Source organism: Cololabis saira, chromosome 24 (assembly GCF_033807715.1).
Source record: "Cololabis saira isolate AMF1-May2022 chromosome 24, fColSai1.1, whole genome shotgun sequence".
NCBI lineage: Eukaryota > Metazoa > Chordata > Actinopteri > Beloniformes > Belonidae > Cololabis > Cololabis saira.
The window spans coordinates 5352727-5372273 of record NC_084610.1 but is presented as its reverse complement, the minus strand read 5'-3'; the positions used below and the strand labels follow the sequence as shown (position 1 = coordinate 5372273).

Genomic DNA, 19547 nt, shown 5'->3' with positions numbered 1-19547 from the left:
TATTTATTCCACCCCGGCAGGATAAGATGCAAATGCAAACAAACTGCAGACACACACAGTGATTTTCATGATCCCATGACTCTGTAAAAGAGTTTTTCAGCTGGTTGAATCCTCCATCAAGCCTTCTGACGTGGAAAGTGTTTTCTATTGGCCGTCGTTGTTATTGACAACCTGCGTCTTCCATCCACCAGAGATGCCTCGCGTCTTCAAAAGCAAAGATAATTTGCTGATTTGGTCCCGTACAACACAGAACCGTATAGATCGGGGGCCTGCTCACACAAACAGGCACAAAAGGGTTGAACAGAATGACCTGAGGCGATTCGCAGCTCTTGGCACTGTAATTGCAGACTATGTACCAAATATTGAGCTCTATTGTTTACCGTCGATTCCTTCAGAAGTGGGGAAAAAAAAAACAACATTGCTTTAACTAGCTGAACAAAGAGTCTGCTAGGTCTCCTACCATTAGCAGATTCTCCAATGATTCTTTGATAACAGAATGAAAAGCAAATTTGTTTGACTTCCGCTTTTGTCTTTCCCTTTTATGTTTCTCTTTTAAACCCTTTTGTTCTCTTGTCTTTATGAACTCTGTCCTATGACCAACTTTGAGCTGATCCAAAGCAAAACTAACTCTTTTTCCTCCGCTTCCCGGTCTCCAAGTCGTTCTTCATGTTTGCTGATTACAAAAATACAGTTCATCATTCCTGATCATTGTCGGTTCAGATACGGAGCCCCAGTATGGCCTGGTTAGTCATAGCCATACACTTTGTGAAAATTGAAACGGTCTACTACCCCTTCCATCTGCCATGTCCACCGGTACCCTTCGTACCGAACCAATCACAGTAGGGTAGAGGGGCATACTTTATACAAAAGGATCTCAAAGCCAGTCAAGGGACAACATCCAGGTTACGGGTCAGAAACCCACATGATAGTGAAGAAAACTGCATTTCTTCAACCGACCACTGGAACATGGCTCCAAAAACATGGCATTCCCCATATTTACAGTCTGGTACAAATACACAGTTTTGGTCTCCGTAGCTAGATTTCACATCCATGACAAGCAAGCAAGTTTTTATTCACAAATCCAGTGAAATTTCATTAAACCATACATTTACACACATTAAGGAGCGTGGAGTTTTGATTGAGGGCTGGCAATAGCTACCGTATTTTCTGCACAATAAGGCACACCTAAAAGCCTTCAATTTTTTCAAAAGCTGACCATGCTTCTTATAATCCGGTCCGCCTTATATATGGATCAATATTGAGCCGCAACAGGTCTCGCAACCGTAGACATATATACGTATTTTGAGCGACGAAAAACAATAAAATATATTTATTCTAATATGTCAAGATCACAATAATCTTCACATTTAAAACTAAAATATTAAAGAACTAACACAAATAAAATACACTTCAATTAAATACTTAGTTTTTTTTGTAATTTATTTTCCCAAGCCACTTGGAGCCGCAGTATAAGGATGAAATACTGCGGGTTGAGACCCTTGGTCTAATGGATGATAACGTAACCCCAGCCTCTACTGTAGCGCCTTATAATGTGCTGCGCCTTATATATGGTAAACATTTTAAAATACGTCATTCATTGAAGGTGCGCCTTATAGTGCGGAAAATACGGTACGTCATCATTCAAGCTACATAGCTTTTTTATCATTTTGACTTGACTTCTGAGCTGTTAATAAAGACCTAAAAGAGTATTGTCATTTTTATTTTAAAGATAATATGGCTTGATTTTTTTTTTTTGTGAGAATTCTGCATCTGCTTTTGGGTGGCTTGGAAGGGTTTGGAGCGAATCTTTGTAGCGCAGCCTGAAACGGATATCCTCCCCCCTGGCTGGAGAAGCTGCTGGCCGGGGATTACCGGAGGAAACCAGCTGGACTGCCTGGAGCCCATCGGCTGCCTCCTCTTCCAGGAGCCGGGTCCTCCAGGACCCTTGTAACTTCACCACTAGCCAACGGGCTCCTAACTGGGCTCCTCTGCTCCACGCTCCGGCAGCACTTTGGATATATTTTGTTGACACAAGTCTGGTGGTTGCTCCACCTACGTTGCATGGTTTGTCTCTGGTTGGCTGTGTGTTTATCCATTGGGGTCTACAGGCAGTTTCTTTTGCATCAGTTAGAAAGGAATTAGTATAGCTGGTCGGGCTACTCCAATAAGCTTTTTAACAAAAAATACCATTTGTAGACGGCTTAATTCCCTGGATTCTTGCATTCAGGGTAAGAAGGGTGTAGGTGAATGATGAACCAACATACCACATTCCAAGGCTACAGTTTTTTACTTTGAATGCTTTAGAAACCTCCAGAAGATAATCATTATTTCAGTGTGGTACACCCTCAGATCTATAATCCGTGCATGTCTGTTTCTATTGAATGTCTATCAGGGAAGTGCGTGAATTTGCCAATGGATCTGTGTGCCTGGAGTGTGACAGCCAGTGTGAGAAGATGGATGGAAACAGCATGACATGTCTTGGCCCGGTAAGACCCTCCTGAATCTGTGTCACACATCCTTAAGCCCAAACTTCCTTGTCTGTTCGCTCATTTTAAGAATTCAGACCCAGACGTTTCGATTAAAACCTTTTTTTTTTTTTTTTTCCTGTGCAAGATAACCTCATATCCCCTGCGTGCTTAAGTTTCACACAGAATTTCAGTAGATATAAGATGTGTTTACCAAGCTGAATGGTAGGTTAATAGAAGGTTAGGGAGACTTATTTTTTGTAATTTTTTGGGTGGCGGGGCAAACACAAACATACACTCTCAAAAAGAGAAACAAGATTTGGTTCTGACCTTCAATGAAAGTCACTTTGGGAGATTTGGATGTGAAAACACAACTCCTCTCCAAAAACTGTTTGAAATTTCCCCAAAAATGCCAACAGAGACACATCTGCACACATATAATGTGCACAGTTAAAATAGAAAACAAAGAAGAGAAAGAATTGAAAGGCTGCAGCTGCGTTATTATTATTCATGAAAGAACAATGAGGGAAAATCAAACCGGAGGTCGACCAGTTTGGAGAAGAACGGTGGATCTGCATTCGTTATTGGCTTCTCTCATTTCATCAACCGAAGATTGTTTGTGTTGCTACACATCAAGGCAGATTATGGCCTCCTGCAAAAGCAACGTGGTTTAAAAATATCCATGACATAGTATTTGACTAAACTACACAGTAATCTTTTAAAGTTTGAGTTGTTTTAGAGGGCTCTAATTTGCCTGTTAGCTGTCTTCTTTTTATAAACACTTGAAGTGACACTGATAAGGGTTTTTGTATGTTAAAATATCAGTTTCAATTATACTAGAAGCAATATTTGATTATTTGTAGGAAGTATCAACTTTCTCTTGCGGTCGCCCATCTCAGCCAGAATAACTGGGACTCCAGTCGCGGTTGCCTTGAAGTCAACTGTGTATCGATTTAAGACACACATCATCAAGGAAGAAGAGGCAATGATAAAACTCAAGAAGGAAAAGACAGAAGAGAAAACAAGAGTCAAACTTGGACACTGCTGAAAAGGCGATTCATCCTCCAGTCCTATAGAGGGAGCTTCAACTTTCCTTTCTGCTGCTTTAAGTGATAGAGAGTGGACAAAATAAATCAGTTGATTTGCTAATGCTCTCTCAAAATAAAGTAAAAAGTCCCACAAAATAATGAAATCAGTATTAGGCATATTAGAATACAATAAAATGCAGATGGACAATCGAGAGGGAGAAAACATTTTAATTGAATCAAGTCGTGTATTTCAATGCAGAAGTTCCGATTATCCAGTAAAGTAAGTATTTCTTCCCAAAAGACATCAGCGAATGCTCAAAAAAACGCCTGTTCCTTTTGGTTTGATCTAAACCTCTAGATAAATTTGTAGATTTGTACCATTTCCCCTCATTTCATTTTTTTTTTTTTTTTGTTAAACAAACAAAACTCCAAACTTTACTAAATGCATCACTTCAAACCACTCGAACCTCCTCACAGAAAAAGTGTAAAAACAGGACATTAGTGTTGTGGAATATTATAAAGAAGTGAAAATTAAAAAAGAAAAAAAAAGACAAAAATAGAGGTGATAGAAATGCAAGTGAATAAAGAAATGGAGCATTAAAAGTGGAAGTGAAATGAAAAAAAAAAGTTCATCATTCACAGCATAAAGTTGCCTTTTATCATTTCAACAAAGACGCCTCAGGGGGAAAGTAACACAAAAATATATAAGAAAATAGAAATGAGCTTTCAAATATTAGTAAGGAAAACCACAGGGGAATTGAAAAATTGTGCTAAATATCACTGTTGTTCTGATAATCACAGCTCATTTTTCATTTCATTTTTCATTCTATATTAAAACACTCACAGTCATTTTGTCATCACATTTATCACTCAAGTTATTTAATCACAAAGGGTAATTTCTGTTGCTTCCTGTCCAAAAGATACTGAACGGGAAACCACTCAGTGAACCTTGACTTTTTTCACAAGAAGCTCAGATCTAATCTTTGCAAAAAACCACCATTTTTTAAGCACTGCTGGTCTCCTTTGAATATTCCCACAAACCAAACACCGGCGTGGGATATGGTGGTGTTGTTGCATCTTCCAAACGCTCATCTCATTTCTGCCTCATTTCACTCCTGAGACGAAGAACATTGAAAACGCCCCGCTGGTCAGTGTGTGACGAAGATGTGCAACCATTTCCCTCTCTCCTTCTCATGTTGCTCTTGTGTTGCCATGGCAAAGCACAATTCAACAACAAGGTGAATCAAAGGCTGCAAAAGTCCAGAGCCAACAAATTGTTACCAAATGGGCAACATTTCCTTTGGTGTTTTTGGGTTTGTTTTTGACTAAAACTAACCAAAATAACATGTTGTGATAAAACGAACATTGTTATAAAAGTTGTGACTGGAACCCCAACTAACGTTGGAATTCCATCTCAGAAAGTCAAAGAAAACAAATCAAAATGACAAAGTAAACATTCATTGATCCAATCAGATTGTACTGTTTAGTTTTTATCCGTGGATGTGCTGCTGCATTGTTTGGTTTTGCTTTATGTGTTAATTCTTACGATACCAGTCGAGACAACAGCTAATCTGAAGTTTTATGACGTTCATTTTTACAACGTTTTTACTCAAATGTGGTCATTCTCAGTTCTGACTGCCCACTTGTGAGGTAAAAAAAATATATAACCATTATTCACTTGTAAAATACTCCCTCAGCCAGCATCACTTCGTCTTTCACTCTACAATGATTTATATCACCTCTAGTGGGACAAAGTGGTATTACAATGATCTCTGGGCCATCCCCACTGGTCAGGGTGGTATTTTTAGGGCATCTTTTGTCAACAGAGCAGACGTGTGTTTTTAAAATAACATCAAAAATATGGTTGACTCACATATTTTAAAGTGCAAATCCCACATATGATGGCTTTAAATTCTAGTCCTAAATTGCAGTGGAATCATTTTCTTTTTTTCCCCCTTGTTTGACTAACCTTTCCCGGCCATCCCCTCGGAGAGAGGATAAGAGATGAAAACAGAACAACTCCTCGATGATGCACACAGGCCTCTGATGTTGAGATGCTAGTCAGGGCTGAGTAGTAAATAACAGCGGAGTCAATCATCCACAATCGCACCGATACACATGCATACAGCATACACAGACATACTTGAATGCATTCAGACATCTGTATGCAGCTGCACTCTCACACACACACACACACACACACACACACACACACACACACACACGTGCACTCACACAAACACGTCAACTAAGAATAATGTTTATTGATGGCGTGTGGCTGAATGTGTCAGACCGCGAAGCCTGTCCGTCAGGTCAGTGTGGTCGTCATTAGTAACCGAGCACGATGCCGAAAACTCCCAGCGCTCACAATACGACTTCCTCCCAACACCAGCGCGAGCTCACGGAAACACGCTTTGCAGAATCGTAATTTTGCTCTTTTGTCAACACGTTCATTGCTTCAGAGATGTGTCAATGCGCAAGAGCACAGTCAGTTTTTCTCGCTTTCATCCCCCTGCTCACACTCCACAGCGCATCTTACTTATTTATGTTCCTGCTGCAGCTGAGCTTTTGCTCAGTTACAGCTTGTCATCTCCTCCATCACATTCACCGTGCAGCGCTTTGACATGACCTGATTTGTTATGCATTTTGGCAGTTTTAACAGGGGGTGCAGCTGAATACACTCTTGGCAATTTTGCTCAACACATTTAAAATGACTGAATGGGATCCGTGTGGGTCCTGGCTAAATTAACTGTGATAGGAAGTGAGCGAAACGCCATGATTTGCCAGGTTTGAATTTGATTTAGTTCTGTTCAATGTGATGACACTTTTTTCTTTTTTTCCTGTTTTTGATCTCCACTATTTCCCTTCGCTTTATCCCACTCCAATTTCCATAACCATTTCTCTTTTTAACTTTTCTCCCACTATGTTCTCTTCATTTATCCCACTCATCCTTTCTGCCTCTTTGCTCACTTTTCTCCCTTCGTCCACTATCTCTTTCTGACATCCGGCCTCATTTTTCTTCTTCTGCTCTCCTTTTAGGGCCCAGACCAGTGTGTGAAATGCCTCCACTTCAAAGATGGGCCCAACTGCGTGGAGAAATGCCCCGACGGGTTGCAGGGCGCCAACAGTTTCATCTTCAAATACGCCAAGGCCAACAACGAATGTCATCCCTGTCATGTCAACTGTACCCAAGGGTAAGAGAGTTGCGGTGCATAAGGATCATAAGCACACGATGGGATTCCTGAAACTTTTTACTGGTACATCATGAAGACATTGTACTCTGCAGCCTCCCTCCTGAGGAGAAAAGCACTGCGACAATTTCTTAGCCTGTAGCTGGAGGCTGTTGAAGCTGTAGCTTGACTCTAAAAGGTGCAAAACAGATCAACCATGAATGAAGAGACAGGTGCTGTCAAACTGTGAGCAGAGAGGAGATATGAAGCCAGGGACAGTGTCTGCTGGGAGCGTTACAAAGCAGAGAGGAACTGCCGGCTCTAGATAAAAGGGACAACGGTTTCAAAAGTGGAAGGTTTTCTGTGAACAATAACCGAATCCAACAGACGGGCCAAATTCCTCTCATTATAAGGTGTTAATTCACCAAGAGGACAGATTTCTCACTGCACGCTGTTGCTAATGAAGCAAAGAAGTTGATTTGTTGTGGCGACACTAGAATGAGGCTTTAAAGCCTGCGTGATGCTCCACACAGCATCTGTTCGCAGAGCTGTGATGTTCCTGCAGAACAGCGCTGAGTGACTTACTGAGTGAATGTTGGTCTAAATAGCAACATAGGACTTTTGTGATGATGCAGCCGCCATTTAGCGTCTTTTTAGCACCACCACTGCAATTGTACACATTCAGGGAGAACATCATGGAAAGGGTAAATTGAGGCCAAATCGTCACCATATCTTATCCTAACCTTAATCAAGCAGGTTTGGTTCCTCAAATGAACTGTTTATATGGAGAACAGAATATTCCCTTGACTCATTCCTCCTTTGCTTCTTTTGTGAACTTTAGCTTTCCACTAGTGTAGAATATTTTCACAGTGAGTACTCCTTTACGGATCGTGTTTTCAGTCAACATTAGAGAGAGATGCTTTGCAGCCCAAACTGGATCATTTTGTAATACTCTGTTCTGGTTCTAGCTTTGATTATTGTACATTCAGTATTTTTGTTTTTCCAACCATAACTCCAGATTTTAGCCCCTGGCAGTTTGGACTGGCCAATTTTGTTATTTGCCGGCATTCAAAAAGAGAGAGGAAAAAAAAAAGAGGTTGACAAATTGGCTGAACCTTTTTTTGTGGAGGTTCAGCCGTCGTCAGAAACTCATATGAGCGCCCTTAACTTCTTCATGAATGCAATATCTTATGACTACCTTGAGGGAAATTGTTCAGATTAACTACAAAGGCTCTCTTGGTTTGAGTTTCATCAATTTGAAGCTCTTTAAAATAATCCTTCTATGCTACTAGAAGCTGCTAAAAACAAGACAGATCCTGAGTAGGAGATGCTAAAAGCCAAAGTTAGATAATGCACAAATCAAAAGTTGATGTTTACTCTCATGAAACATCTGAAGTGCTTTGACAGGAAGAATATCCCCCATGTTATTGGACTGAAAGAGCTTACTATTCTGAAAGAAAGTAGTCCTCATTGGTCTTTTTTTTTCTTTGTATTGTATGCAGATGTTTGGTTGTTTAAATGTGCTATCGTTTATTAGTGCTATCATGTTTGGTGCTCCATTTAACAGACAGCAAGGCAACCCTGGGGAATACACAGATGTCATCAATTTAACTCTCCAGTCAGCATGATTTCTTAATTTTCTATGTAAATTCCTCCGTTATGTGCGGTAATAGGGTCTACATTTACTCACACGACCTACACAAAAGCATCTAGAACTAATGAGCGGCGAAAAAGGGCAACCTAATCGCTTCCTGCACACACAACGCTCTTTTCATACTGATAGATTTGTTCACAGCACTATTCTCCAGTGGTTTATGACTGTGGAATAATAAGGAAAAACATGCATGTAATTCTTGATTTGCTAAAAAGACAGAATCACTGATGGAAGTCTGAATCGTAAGCATAGTTAAAGGCTTATTTTATCATAATTGATGAGGATTTGAAGATATTTTTCACATTAAGGCGTAAGACTCTGAAGGAAACACTTAAATATGTGATTAACTCGGCATACAGTTGCTTATTTTCAAATCCAGCAGCTTTGCGGCATTAACATTCATTTGTAGGATTTGCCGATGGCTACTTGATCAATGTAAACTCAACGTGCGCTTTGGTTTTTCCTCTGCTTTGATGTCCACCACGTCCCAAGAGAAATATCTGTTGCTATTTGTACTTTTGGATATTTTATTAACCACCACTTTTTCTTTTTTTTTTGCTGGCTATTTAGTACTTTTGGAATCTACAATTATGTGTTGGTCAGCTCCTGGATGGTGGGTTTTTAGTATTTTTCGGGGAAAAGAAAAACAAAAGCTTCTAACTTGAACTAAAACTGTCAGTTTAATCAGTCAGTTGGGTAATTATTAAGACTTCAGTAAAACCTCAATATTGTTAGGGCATTGTGCATCCCGATAAGTGTATACATTAGGAATTTAGAGTTGAAAAACTTTACTATGGGTATTAGGAAGCTCCTTAGTTCAAGTTCAGTGTGCATTTCATAATATATTGTTTGTTTTCTGAGGTCACATTTAAATTCATACCCTTAAAGTGGGTTAATGGCCAAAACTTGAATTCAGGGGTTAAATTGTGGTGGAAATGTCTGGTTGTCATGTCTGGTTGTCATATATATATATATATATATATATATATATATATATATATATATATATATATATATATATATATATATATATATGCGTATACCTCTCGCTTTGCTTAAAGGTCACTATTCTCTGTGGACTTACAGCTCAATTCACAAAACAGTTAATCCAGGTGTTTTGTAAAAGGAGGTCAGTTCAAAGGCAATCAGTCCAAACAAATCCAGAGACCTCAGTAATCAGATTAACGTTAGCAACCAGGTCAGACGGGGTTTCAGCAGAAGACAGAAACTATATAACAAGCAGGCTTGAAATACAAAGATAGAAGCACTAGGAATAACATCCAAATGTAGAGGCGAGAGTGCTAGCGTGGCTCTGGGCGGAGGGGGAGTGGAGTTTCTATGCTAAGCAGCAGTAATCAGTTGCAGATGTGCATTATGCTGAAGTAGACTAGTAATCAGGAAACATCCAACACGAAGAACTAAAACGGGTGAAAGAGAGGTGCTGATTAAGGACAAGGCAGCATGTGAATGAATCCATGTGTCTAGTTTCTTACCACAGTAAAGCAGGGCTGTCCATTTCCCGTCTTCGGCGGCGCTGTCCTGCACATTTTAGATGTTTCCCTGCTTCAACACGTCGTGATGTGAATGGCTGTATCATTAACAGGATTGTGCAAACCTTGATGATGAGTTGATGATGTTCTGTTAATTTGAATCAGTTCAAAAAATTCCTATTTGCCTGACATAAGCTCACTCTTTGAGTTGCCCTCTAGTGGCCAGTCGAGGAACTGCACTTTAACATGTTTCTGGGATTGTGTCAAGTGTGTTTCTGTTTGTCACTTATGTTTCTGAGGCGCTGCTTCATCTACTTCAGTGGACAAGTGATTTTTATTATAAATTATTTTACCCCTGAAGCTGCGTATAACCTGTTGCTTTGAGCCAGCAATTTAAAAGTGGAGAATCTAAAAACAGTAACCCTGAGACTCCAAGGAGCTGAGGGGAAACATTCATCATGTATGAGTATTCATTAAACATGTTGATATGAAACTTTGATTCAGAGCTTTATGGGTGTCATGAAAGTTAATTTTGTTAGCGTGTGTCTTGTAAACAGATAGATACCGGTCCTCCCGCTACATTGAATTGAATAACAGACTTTGTAAAAAGCAGCTAAATAAATCAGCCTTTGAATGCATGTCTTGATAACACCTCAGGAAGGCTCAGTAGTAAACCTTGTCACAACCAGAACAAATTAATCTCTGTACCACCTACTCCGAACTGGCACAGCGTCTGCACTGAGGACACAACATCTCACTCTGTTATCTCAACTTTTGTCTTGTTTTTCTACAAATTGGAAACTCAAATAAAGACATTGTGCCAACCCCCACCACCCAATATTATATTTCTAAAAAAAATGGATATAATGTTTTATTGAAACATGAACTGAATGCAGCAAGAGCGTTTTCAGTGGACTGAGCGTTTTCTCAGTCCACCAGGTCCTTCAAGCGCTGCATGAGACTAGAATAATGTCCTCCAGCCACCACTTGTCAAGTTGACAAGTGGTCAGGCGTGCTCCATTTCTTTGCAGGTCCCGAGCAACAGACAGCTGATTGACGTGGAAGAAAGACAACATGAGTTTTGTTCATAACCTGTCCCTTATTTAATGGATTATCTCTCTGGTTTCTCTGCCCTGCAGGTGCGTCGGGCCAAGACTCCAAGATTGTGTTGGGATGATGGACAGGTAAGGGATCTCCAGGTACATTTGTAATGTGGCACTAGGAGGCCGCCATCACATCCTGCCATTACTTGTTAGAGCTCCTGTACAGTCACATTTTTTCAATTATAAGAGCGTTGTAGCTTGTAAATTACAGATCAAATTGTTGCTCATGCACTAAATGTAGTGTGGTCACACTGGGATCTGATGTGGACAAATACTGTAAACCACTGAAGTCGCCCGTTTCCTAAATGCAACTTTAACCCTTGCATGGCACTCAGTTCTTCCGGGGGCTGGCTGATCCCTCAGCGCCTTGACAGGCTTGAAATGAGCAACTTTCATAAAGGATAAAGATAAATTGTCCTTATTTTTTAAATACTATCTTTAAATGGGTTTATTCCTCAATATATTAACCTACTATCTCAATGTAATGACTAATTGCTCAAAATCAGACACTGTCTCAAAATTAATATTTTAGTGTTTTTAACTCTATTAAATCCTTTGTAAACACAACAGATTGATTCGCCCCATGTGGTTATTGGTGGTATTGCTACATCAAGTAACTATAAAATAATCGGTTAATATTTCAAATCAATTAGTTTATATCTGAAAATCACAAGTTAGCAACTTTAAAAATAACTTAATAACTTAAGGCATCTTAAAATGTTTTTATGTTTAGTTTAGCTGAACTTAACTTTAACTTAGCATCGGAAAATTGGAAGTCATTATCTTAAAATTTTGAGATGCCATAATAAAACAGTGAATTAGTATCTCAAAAACATGCATTACTTTAAAAAAAGCTAATAATCTCAAAATAAAATGATGAAAAATGGGTTTACTCTTTAATCTTTGAGGTAGTACATGAAAATCCCCAGTTAGTATCACTAAAACTTATTAACTATATCAAAATATAGTTAGCATTTCAAAATAGTGAGCAAGCATATAAAGTATTGACTTCCCATCATCTCAAAATAAAGAGTATCTCAAAGTAATGAGATGGTATCATAAAATAGTGAGTTAATATCTCAAGCTATTGAGCTAGCATCTAAAACTCTGAGTTAGGTTTCTCAAAATGTGAGATAACCCATCAAGACAATGAGTAGCTGTTGCCTCACGCGCTAAAAGAGTCGCCAGCATCGCCGGCTTTTAAATTAAATTTAATTCAAGTTCAAGTTTAGTTGTGTAGCAAGCAGGAAGAAATCCTATTACTTGTTTATAGTATAACGCAGGCACATCATAAGTGAGATGACTATCAGCACCAGAATTCTTAAACGACAGCTATATGTTGAGCAGACTCAAGTCATGGCTTGATTCTTTTCTTTTCCTCCAGTATATGGACATTGAATTAATATGCATGAAATGTTTGAAAGCCTTGAATTCATCAACAACAAAAACATATCAACATAACTCATTGCGTTTTTCATGGTCAGCGTTCAGAAGACTTAAGGAGTCATAATGAGTTGTCAAGCTGGGGCCTGCTCCATTATACATATGCACACGTAAACAGCCACACAATCCAAATAGCCCGAAGACATCAACAAAAGCTCAATTAAAATACCCATAAAAGACAAGATCTTTTCAATTAGAGCAAATTCAAGAGCCGGAGACTCATTAGACATTAACAAACCCACTAAATCCGTACAACAGAGGCCTTAAGTCGCTCTTAAACAGAGGAAACGGAAATTGAGGGCCTTTCTCTTTCCGCTGGGAGTCTCCTGCTAAGACCCTTGTCCCTGTAATCCTGCGGTGGCATTTACCCCCTGCCTCGCCTGGTTGACCTTGCACCGCTTCTTCTGCTGTAAAGCCATTCCTCCTAATTAACAGAGGCCTTCCCCTTATCAAGAGAGATGTCTCAACAGCTTTGATGTCTTCTAACTCCGCATTCCTTCCGCTTTCTGTATTTGTTTTCCGGTTTCCTCTTCCCCCCTCAATCCAGTCACTCCAAACTGTGGCATTGCTATTCACCACATGCCCGTATATCTCATTATGTCCAACTGTCAGCCTCTTTGTAAATTTCAAGCTCTGCGTCCGTTTCCTTCAGTTTTTTACGATCAATATGGCAAATAGTGCAGCACCTTGCTCCGCCGTAGCACACGAGTCTTCCATTAGCAGCTAATGGCTTCTGCAACTTTTGAACTTCAAGCATCATGTCAAAAGTCAGGGTTATTTTACGTTACGCTGTTGAGTCGTATAGGGGGACAAAGGAAGAGGGTGAAAATGGAGCACAGCCATGTGGAAACAAGGGGAAGGATGAGAACAAGTGGTAACATAAAACGCTAGCAGTGCGGTACCTACAAGAACGGGAGATATTTAAATGGCAAACGCATTAGTCCTGTCATTAGTGCAGCGAAAGCGCTTTTAACTTCCAACCTTTATGCTTTCATTCTGCAGATTTTCCCTCACAGAGATAGGGAAGCAATTTGTGAAGAATCGGCACTTTTGATTGCTCATTTATTGGAATTCCTTTTCTATAAGTGAAAGTCTCATTAAAGGAAAGTTACATGATTTTGAGCATCGGTGCAAGAGCAAGCAAGCCATGGATTAATGTATAAAAAGGTCTAATTCAGGTCTAAAATAGTCTGTTTAAAGCCTTGTTTCTTTTCTTCTAGAGAATTGGAAGCAGCTTTTTTGTTTTGTGCACTCTAAATTATGAGGGTATCTGAGAAAAAAGGTTTCAGAATGGCTGCTGGTTTGGACTAGACCAGGGGTCGGCAACCCAAAATGTGGAAAGAGCCGTATTGGACCAAAAACACAAAAAACAAATATGAAAAGTATTGTATAAGCCTTAGAATGAAGGCAACACATGCTGTATGTATTTATATTAGTTATAACTAACTTTTTTCATTATGTACTTTGAGAAAAAAGTTGAAATGTCGAGAAAAAAGTCGAAATGTCAAGAAAAAAGTCGAAATTTCGAAGAAAAAAAAGTCGGAATGTCAAGATTAATGTTGAAGTACAATCTTGAGAAAAAAGTCGAAATGTCGAGATTAATTTTGAAGTACAATCTCGAGAAAAAAGTCGAAATGTTGAGGAAATAGTCAAAATTTCATGAAAAAAGTCGAAATGTTGAAAAAAAAGTCAAAATGTCGAGAGAAAAAGTCCAAATTTTGAGAAAAAAGTCGAAATGTCAAGATTAATGTTGAAGTACAATCTCGAGAAAAAAAGTCAAAATGTCAAGAAAAAAGTCAAAATGTCGAGAATAATTTTGAAGTACAATCTCGAGAAAAAAGTCAAAATGTCAAGAAAAAAAGTCAAAATGTCGAGAATAATTTTGAAGTACAATCTCGAGAAAAAAGTCGAAATGTCGAGGAAATAGTCAGAATTTCGTGAAAAAAGTCAAAATGTTGAGAAAAAAGTCGAAATGTCGAGAAAAAAGTTGAAAAATGTCGAGATTAATTTTGAAGTACAATCTCGAGAAAAAAGTCAAAATGTCAAGAAAAAAGTCAAAATTTCGAGAAAAAAGTCAAAATTTCGAGATTAAAAAGGTAAGGAAAAAGGGAGAAAAAAAGGAAAAAAAGAAGAAAAAAGAAGAAAAAAAGAAAAAAGAAGGAAAAAAGTGAAAAACAGAAGAAAAAAAGAAAAAAAAGGTCAAACATTTTTGAAAAAGCTCCAGGGAGCCACTAGGGCGGCGCTTAAGAGCGGTATGCGGCTCTGGAGCCGCGGGTTGCCGACCCCTGGACTAAACTTTGGGTACAATAAATGGATAGCATTGTTGAGGTGGTGACATAGAGAGGCAGTATGTTTAATATGAAACATTTGTGATGAGGGGCATGAACAGAAGCTCCTGAGCGTTTGCTGAGAAGAGAGAACATGTCAGATGAAGTTCTCTGAGAACTTCACAATCGGGGGTCGTTTTGTTAGGAAACTAACAAAATGAACAGAAGGCATGACCCGCCCTAGTCTGCCTCTGATTGGCTCATCAGTCTTCATGCCTAACCCTAACCTATCTAACTTAAAGAGGAGACAGGTACCAGCCAATTAGAGGCAGTGTAAGCTGGGCCATGCCCTCACCAACCGATGAAGAAGATTGGACAGTTAAGCTTGCAGAGATCAGATGATGGAATCCAGAGATTGAGGAGTGGGTTTACCCAGTGCTGTCTGGTCTGTATCCCTCCGTATACCCTGCACTACACCACTAGATCTTTAAAAAGGGCCTGGCTGATTAAATACAATTATAGCTCACCAGAAAAAGGGAAATGTTTGGCTCCTTCTGTGGCCTATGATTTAGAAACATTTTAGATCTGCCATTGTACATGATTACATGCAAACTAAGCCCCGCCCCAAAACATAAAGTACTTTAGATCAGTTCATTGATCACATTCATTGTGTGTAATTAAATAAATACGTAAATAAGGCACTTATATGTTGTCATTGAGTCTCATGCAGCATGATGCTGGATGTTTATTGGTAGAAAACTTTTATTCAAAAATCTTGACTTGTGAAAGTACTAAAGGTCTTAATAAAACAGCAAATACTGTGAAGAAAAGCAAGGAGATGCTTTTTGTCAGAAGATGAATGGAGACCCCCCCCCCACCCTCCGCCTCTCCAACAAGAACTAAAATGACTCATTGTTGATTCAGGAAGCATTTACATGTAAACAAAGCATCGGGTCCTTTTTCCTTTGTTGTTTTTGTTTAAAATTGTAAAAGTGTCAATTGAAAAATGGCTGAACGGGATGTACTGTAACCATTGACACCCTTTGAGCAAAATGTGCCCAAACTTTTGCATCTCAACATGAAATGAACTGACAGGATCTCTAAGATTGACAAGAATGACACTGCGTTGCTTCTTGTCCTTTGGCAGCAGAGTTATTTCTCCCCTCAGTCTTCTACCTTACATTTTAGTTATTTCATTATTCAGTTTTTGTTCCCCCTCTCTTCTTCTGTCTTTCCAGGACGCCGCTGATAGCAGCTGGCATCATTGGTGGTCTATTCATCATCGTTATTCTGGCGCTCAGCGTGGCTGTTTACGTACGACGCAAAAGCATCAAGAAGAAGAGGGCCCTGCGGCGCTTCTTAGAGACAGAGGTAAGAGGCTTTTGGTCCAGACAGAAAACTCACATTGTAAACTAAAAAGTTTACAAGAAAAGCCTTTTCAAAATCACAAAACATGACACATATCCGAGACAAGTTCTTCAAAGTGGCAACAAATGAAGACATCATTTTATTTCAACGCAATTCCTGCATATGGACCTTTTAGTTTGGGTCCCCCTAGTGGCCCCTGGGGGGCCTCTACATCAGCATTGTCAACGTGTAAAAGGAACTTTATCTTAAACAAAAAGAGCCAGATCTCCTGAAATGGTTTTTACAACACAGGCTTTTTAAATTTGACATGATACATATTTTAATAAAGTCTGCCTGTTGGCTAATGTGGCACATTTTAAAACAACAAATGAAGAACAGTCTTTCCATTTTTGATCAACCATGGGACCGGTCTATGCAGATTTGGCTCTTCATTAAGGGTCTTTTAGGAGATTAAAAGGAAAATAAATTAATTATTTTATCATGCACATATTTTCCAGCAGAGCTCCAAAACTGAAAAATGGATGTGTATGATGAAAGTATGAGCTCTGTACAGAGGGCCTGGTTTGCTTTTACAACAGTTAGAGATAAAAATGATAGCCTTCTTTGAGTGGCATCTTAATTAAATTAAACAAAGAAAGCTGAACTTTTTATTTTTTTTGTTTAGATTTTCCACATTTTTGACGTGATGCTGGAGTCTGAGACCATTTACCTCAAAGACCCAGCGTTCTTCTCTCAGATGAACTGAACCTGAGTGATAAGCAAACCTTGAAACCTTAAACCTTGACTAGGTGCTTAACCAAGTCACGCTGCGCGCAGGAGGTTTTCAAATTATGCACGGCCGCCAACGCCCATCGATCTGGCCTTGAAGAAGGTTCATTTCTTGGAAGCATTAGACGGCAGATCAGCGTTTGTATTCAGAGGAGAGACTCAAACATTGAGCTGCAGGTGAGCGCAGGGTGAACGCGCACGCGCTCAAGTTCTGGTTGATCACTTTTGCGCGGTGATCAAGGCGCTCCTCCTTCCTGGTTGTGCTGCAGCATGTGTGTCGTCAATGCAAGCCCGCTGAGCGGCCTTGCCTTCAGGAGCGGGGCGGGCTGCTTGTCATTCTGCATTAGTGTAATTTACAGGTAGAGGCTGCAGTGTAATAGACAGCTGTCAGGCCGGAGACAGGAGGAGGGCGACCACAGGCAGTTTCTGCCTCGTCCCGACCGCGCACATCCATCTTCATCAGCCAGACCCTGTTCCGACAGCAGCTTGACCTGGGGGGAGCAGATTTGCTAATGTACTGTCACAGAGAAGGAGGGGCTGGGAAAGATCTGGAGGGGGGATCCTCTTTGCTCCTTTAGCATCTTCTTTGAATACATTTTTCCTTCTTCTTTCCTTTAGTTTGAAACAGCAGAACATGGGCTGCCTTGTCAATTTCTGCAGTCTCCCAGAACTCCTAAAGTAATTAGGTTTAATCAGATATTAAACACCTGTGGTAGATCTCTTTAATCCACCGCAACAGCAGAAATGAACACACATTAGTAAAGTCCTGGCATGCCACCATACCCGATCAATCTGTCTTTGTAGGTCATTTGGAGCATTAGCTGAGTTGGAAAGAATAAAGATGTGGATCATCTGCCTGAATATTACGTTTTATGATTTGTGCCTGCAGGACATTTAATAAATAATCTCTTTTTGTCTTCCCATCCGAAAGAGGCTTTAAACCCGTTCCTAACTTCATTTATTTATAACATTTCTGCTTGAAAATAATAAATCTTATTTAAAGGAGTAAATCATAACAACGACATGGTAACATTTGGGCACAGAGCGTTGCTCCAAAAACCCTTCCGAATGACACATTGTTGACAATCCTTCTGGAACTGGACAGCTACAGTGAGTAGACACATCTATGGGAACATATGAGTGGAAGGAATATTGTTTTGTCATGCACTTACTTTTCTTTGCCTCTTTTCATCCGTTTGTTCCCAGAGGGAAGTGGAAATCAAAATAGTTGAAGAGAAAAATACTTGTGGGATAAATTGATTTGTAGTTTGAGTTAATAATAGTAATTATTATGAAAGGATTTATGATAAGCATCGAATGTGAGCCCAAATTGAAAGTGGGTTTGCTGTTCAAACCACCAGCTGCTGGTGGTTTGTTGCCCTTACAACATTGGAATCTATTGTGTTTTAGTGGAGATGGTCTCTATAGGCTTAAAGCTGTGCTTTTTCCTCTTCGTTCTGTGCACTAAAGGTGTATATTGTATCATGCTTAATATGACTAAAAATGTCCTGAACGGTCTCAATTTCATCTTTCATTAGAAAGAGGTTAAGGCTTTCAGCCCAAAATGTGGTATTTCATGTTCATTTTAGGGGGATTTTTCTTTGGGGGGGTCAGTGAATTATTATACTGCATGCATACTTAGTGTATCCTCCTTTCACACATACCCAGAATACCAAACAATATGCAGTTTCTGCAGCCTGTTTCACTCTTTCCCGAGGCTCTTTCAGGCTGATGAAACTACACAGTAGGCCTTGGATGGCTGGCGATGTGGATTCTCTATTCATAAGTGTAATAGAGCCAACTCTGTGTCTGTGAATGGAGATCATCCTTGTCTGGATGAGGGATTTGGGGACAGTGAAAGCTCAGGGACTCCCCCTCTCTCTCTTTATCTGCCATAGCTCTTTAAACAGAGAGCTCACCTCATGAGTCAGAAGGGGAAGAGATGCTTTGCCTGTATGCTGTCAAAATGAAATCCTAGCACTCACCATCATTTATATGTCAAGGACGCACGGGGCAGCTGTTTTGTTAACTTGCGAAACACTTTGCCTGGTCTTTTTTTGTTTTTTTCTTTGCTTTACTTTTATTTTTCTGTGCACTTTATCTCATTTTTTACACTCCACACTTTACTGCCTCCCAGTCTTGTCTGGGAGTCTTGTACTTCCAACTCCTTCTTCTCTTTTCTCAACTTCCCAAAAAAAACTATTAGCATTAAAAAAATGCGTGTGATTATGGACTGCCATTAAAGAAATTCAGTGAAGACAAATGTGTTTTCATCGAGATACAAACAGCAGAGCCATCTCAACTGCTGCAGTTCTTAAACTTTGACCCCCATCTGATGTAGCAGGACTAATGTGCTTGGAGTCACCCTCCTCCTCACCGTGAGATCCTCCTCTTTAGCTCCTTTATGCAGAAACTGAGCATGGGAGTGTTTCAGCACCGCGGGCTGTGGACAGCTCCTGTGCTGCAAACATGCTCTCCTCTCCTTCACTAGAACCATTTCAGCACTTGGACAGCTCCCGTCAGTCACACCAGAGCAAGTTAGTGCCCCAATCTTTAATCCATGCTTTTTTGTGTACACAATCATATTGAAATTGATCTTATTGTAGTGGGTTGTGCTGCTAGGAAAGACAGACATCAGAAGAACAACCATATCTAACCATAACATTGTTCATTTAACAAAAAAGAGAAAGAAGATGTCAGAGGGTAATCCTTAGTACCACCATAATTCCATTGTGTAAAGAGCCGTTTTTAGTAGCCATGTCGTGGATTGGTTTGGTTGCAATCAAAATAC

General features: G+C 39.7%; 1 protein-coding gene across 1 annotated transcript in view; it reads left to right on the top strand.

Moving 5' to 3' along the window:
* LOC133424882 (receptor tyrosine-protein kinase erbB-4-like) overlaps positions 1-19547 on the top strand; it is a 382181-nt gene that overhangs the window by 279492 nt on the left and 83142 nt on the right. Inside the window, exons 14-17 of the mRNA XM_061715451.1 lie at positions 2393-2486; positions 6533-6687; positions 10947-10991; positions 15859-15991. Of these exons, the coding sequence (XP_061571435.1) occupies positions 2393-2486; positions 6533-6687; positions 10947-10991; positions 15859-15991 (427 nt within the window). The remainder of the gene's footprint in view (positions 1-2392; positions 2487-6532; positions 6688-10946; positions 10992-15858; positions 15992-19547) is intronic.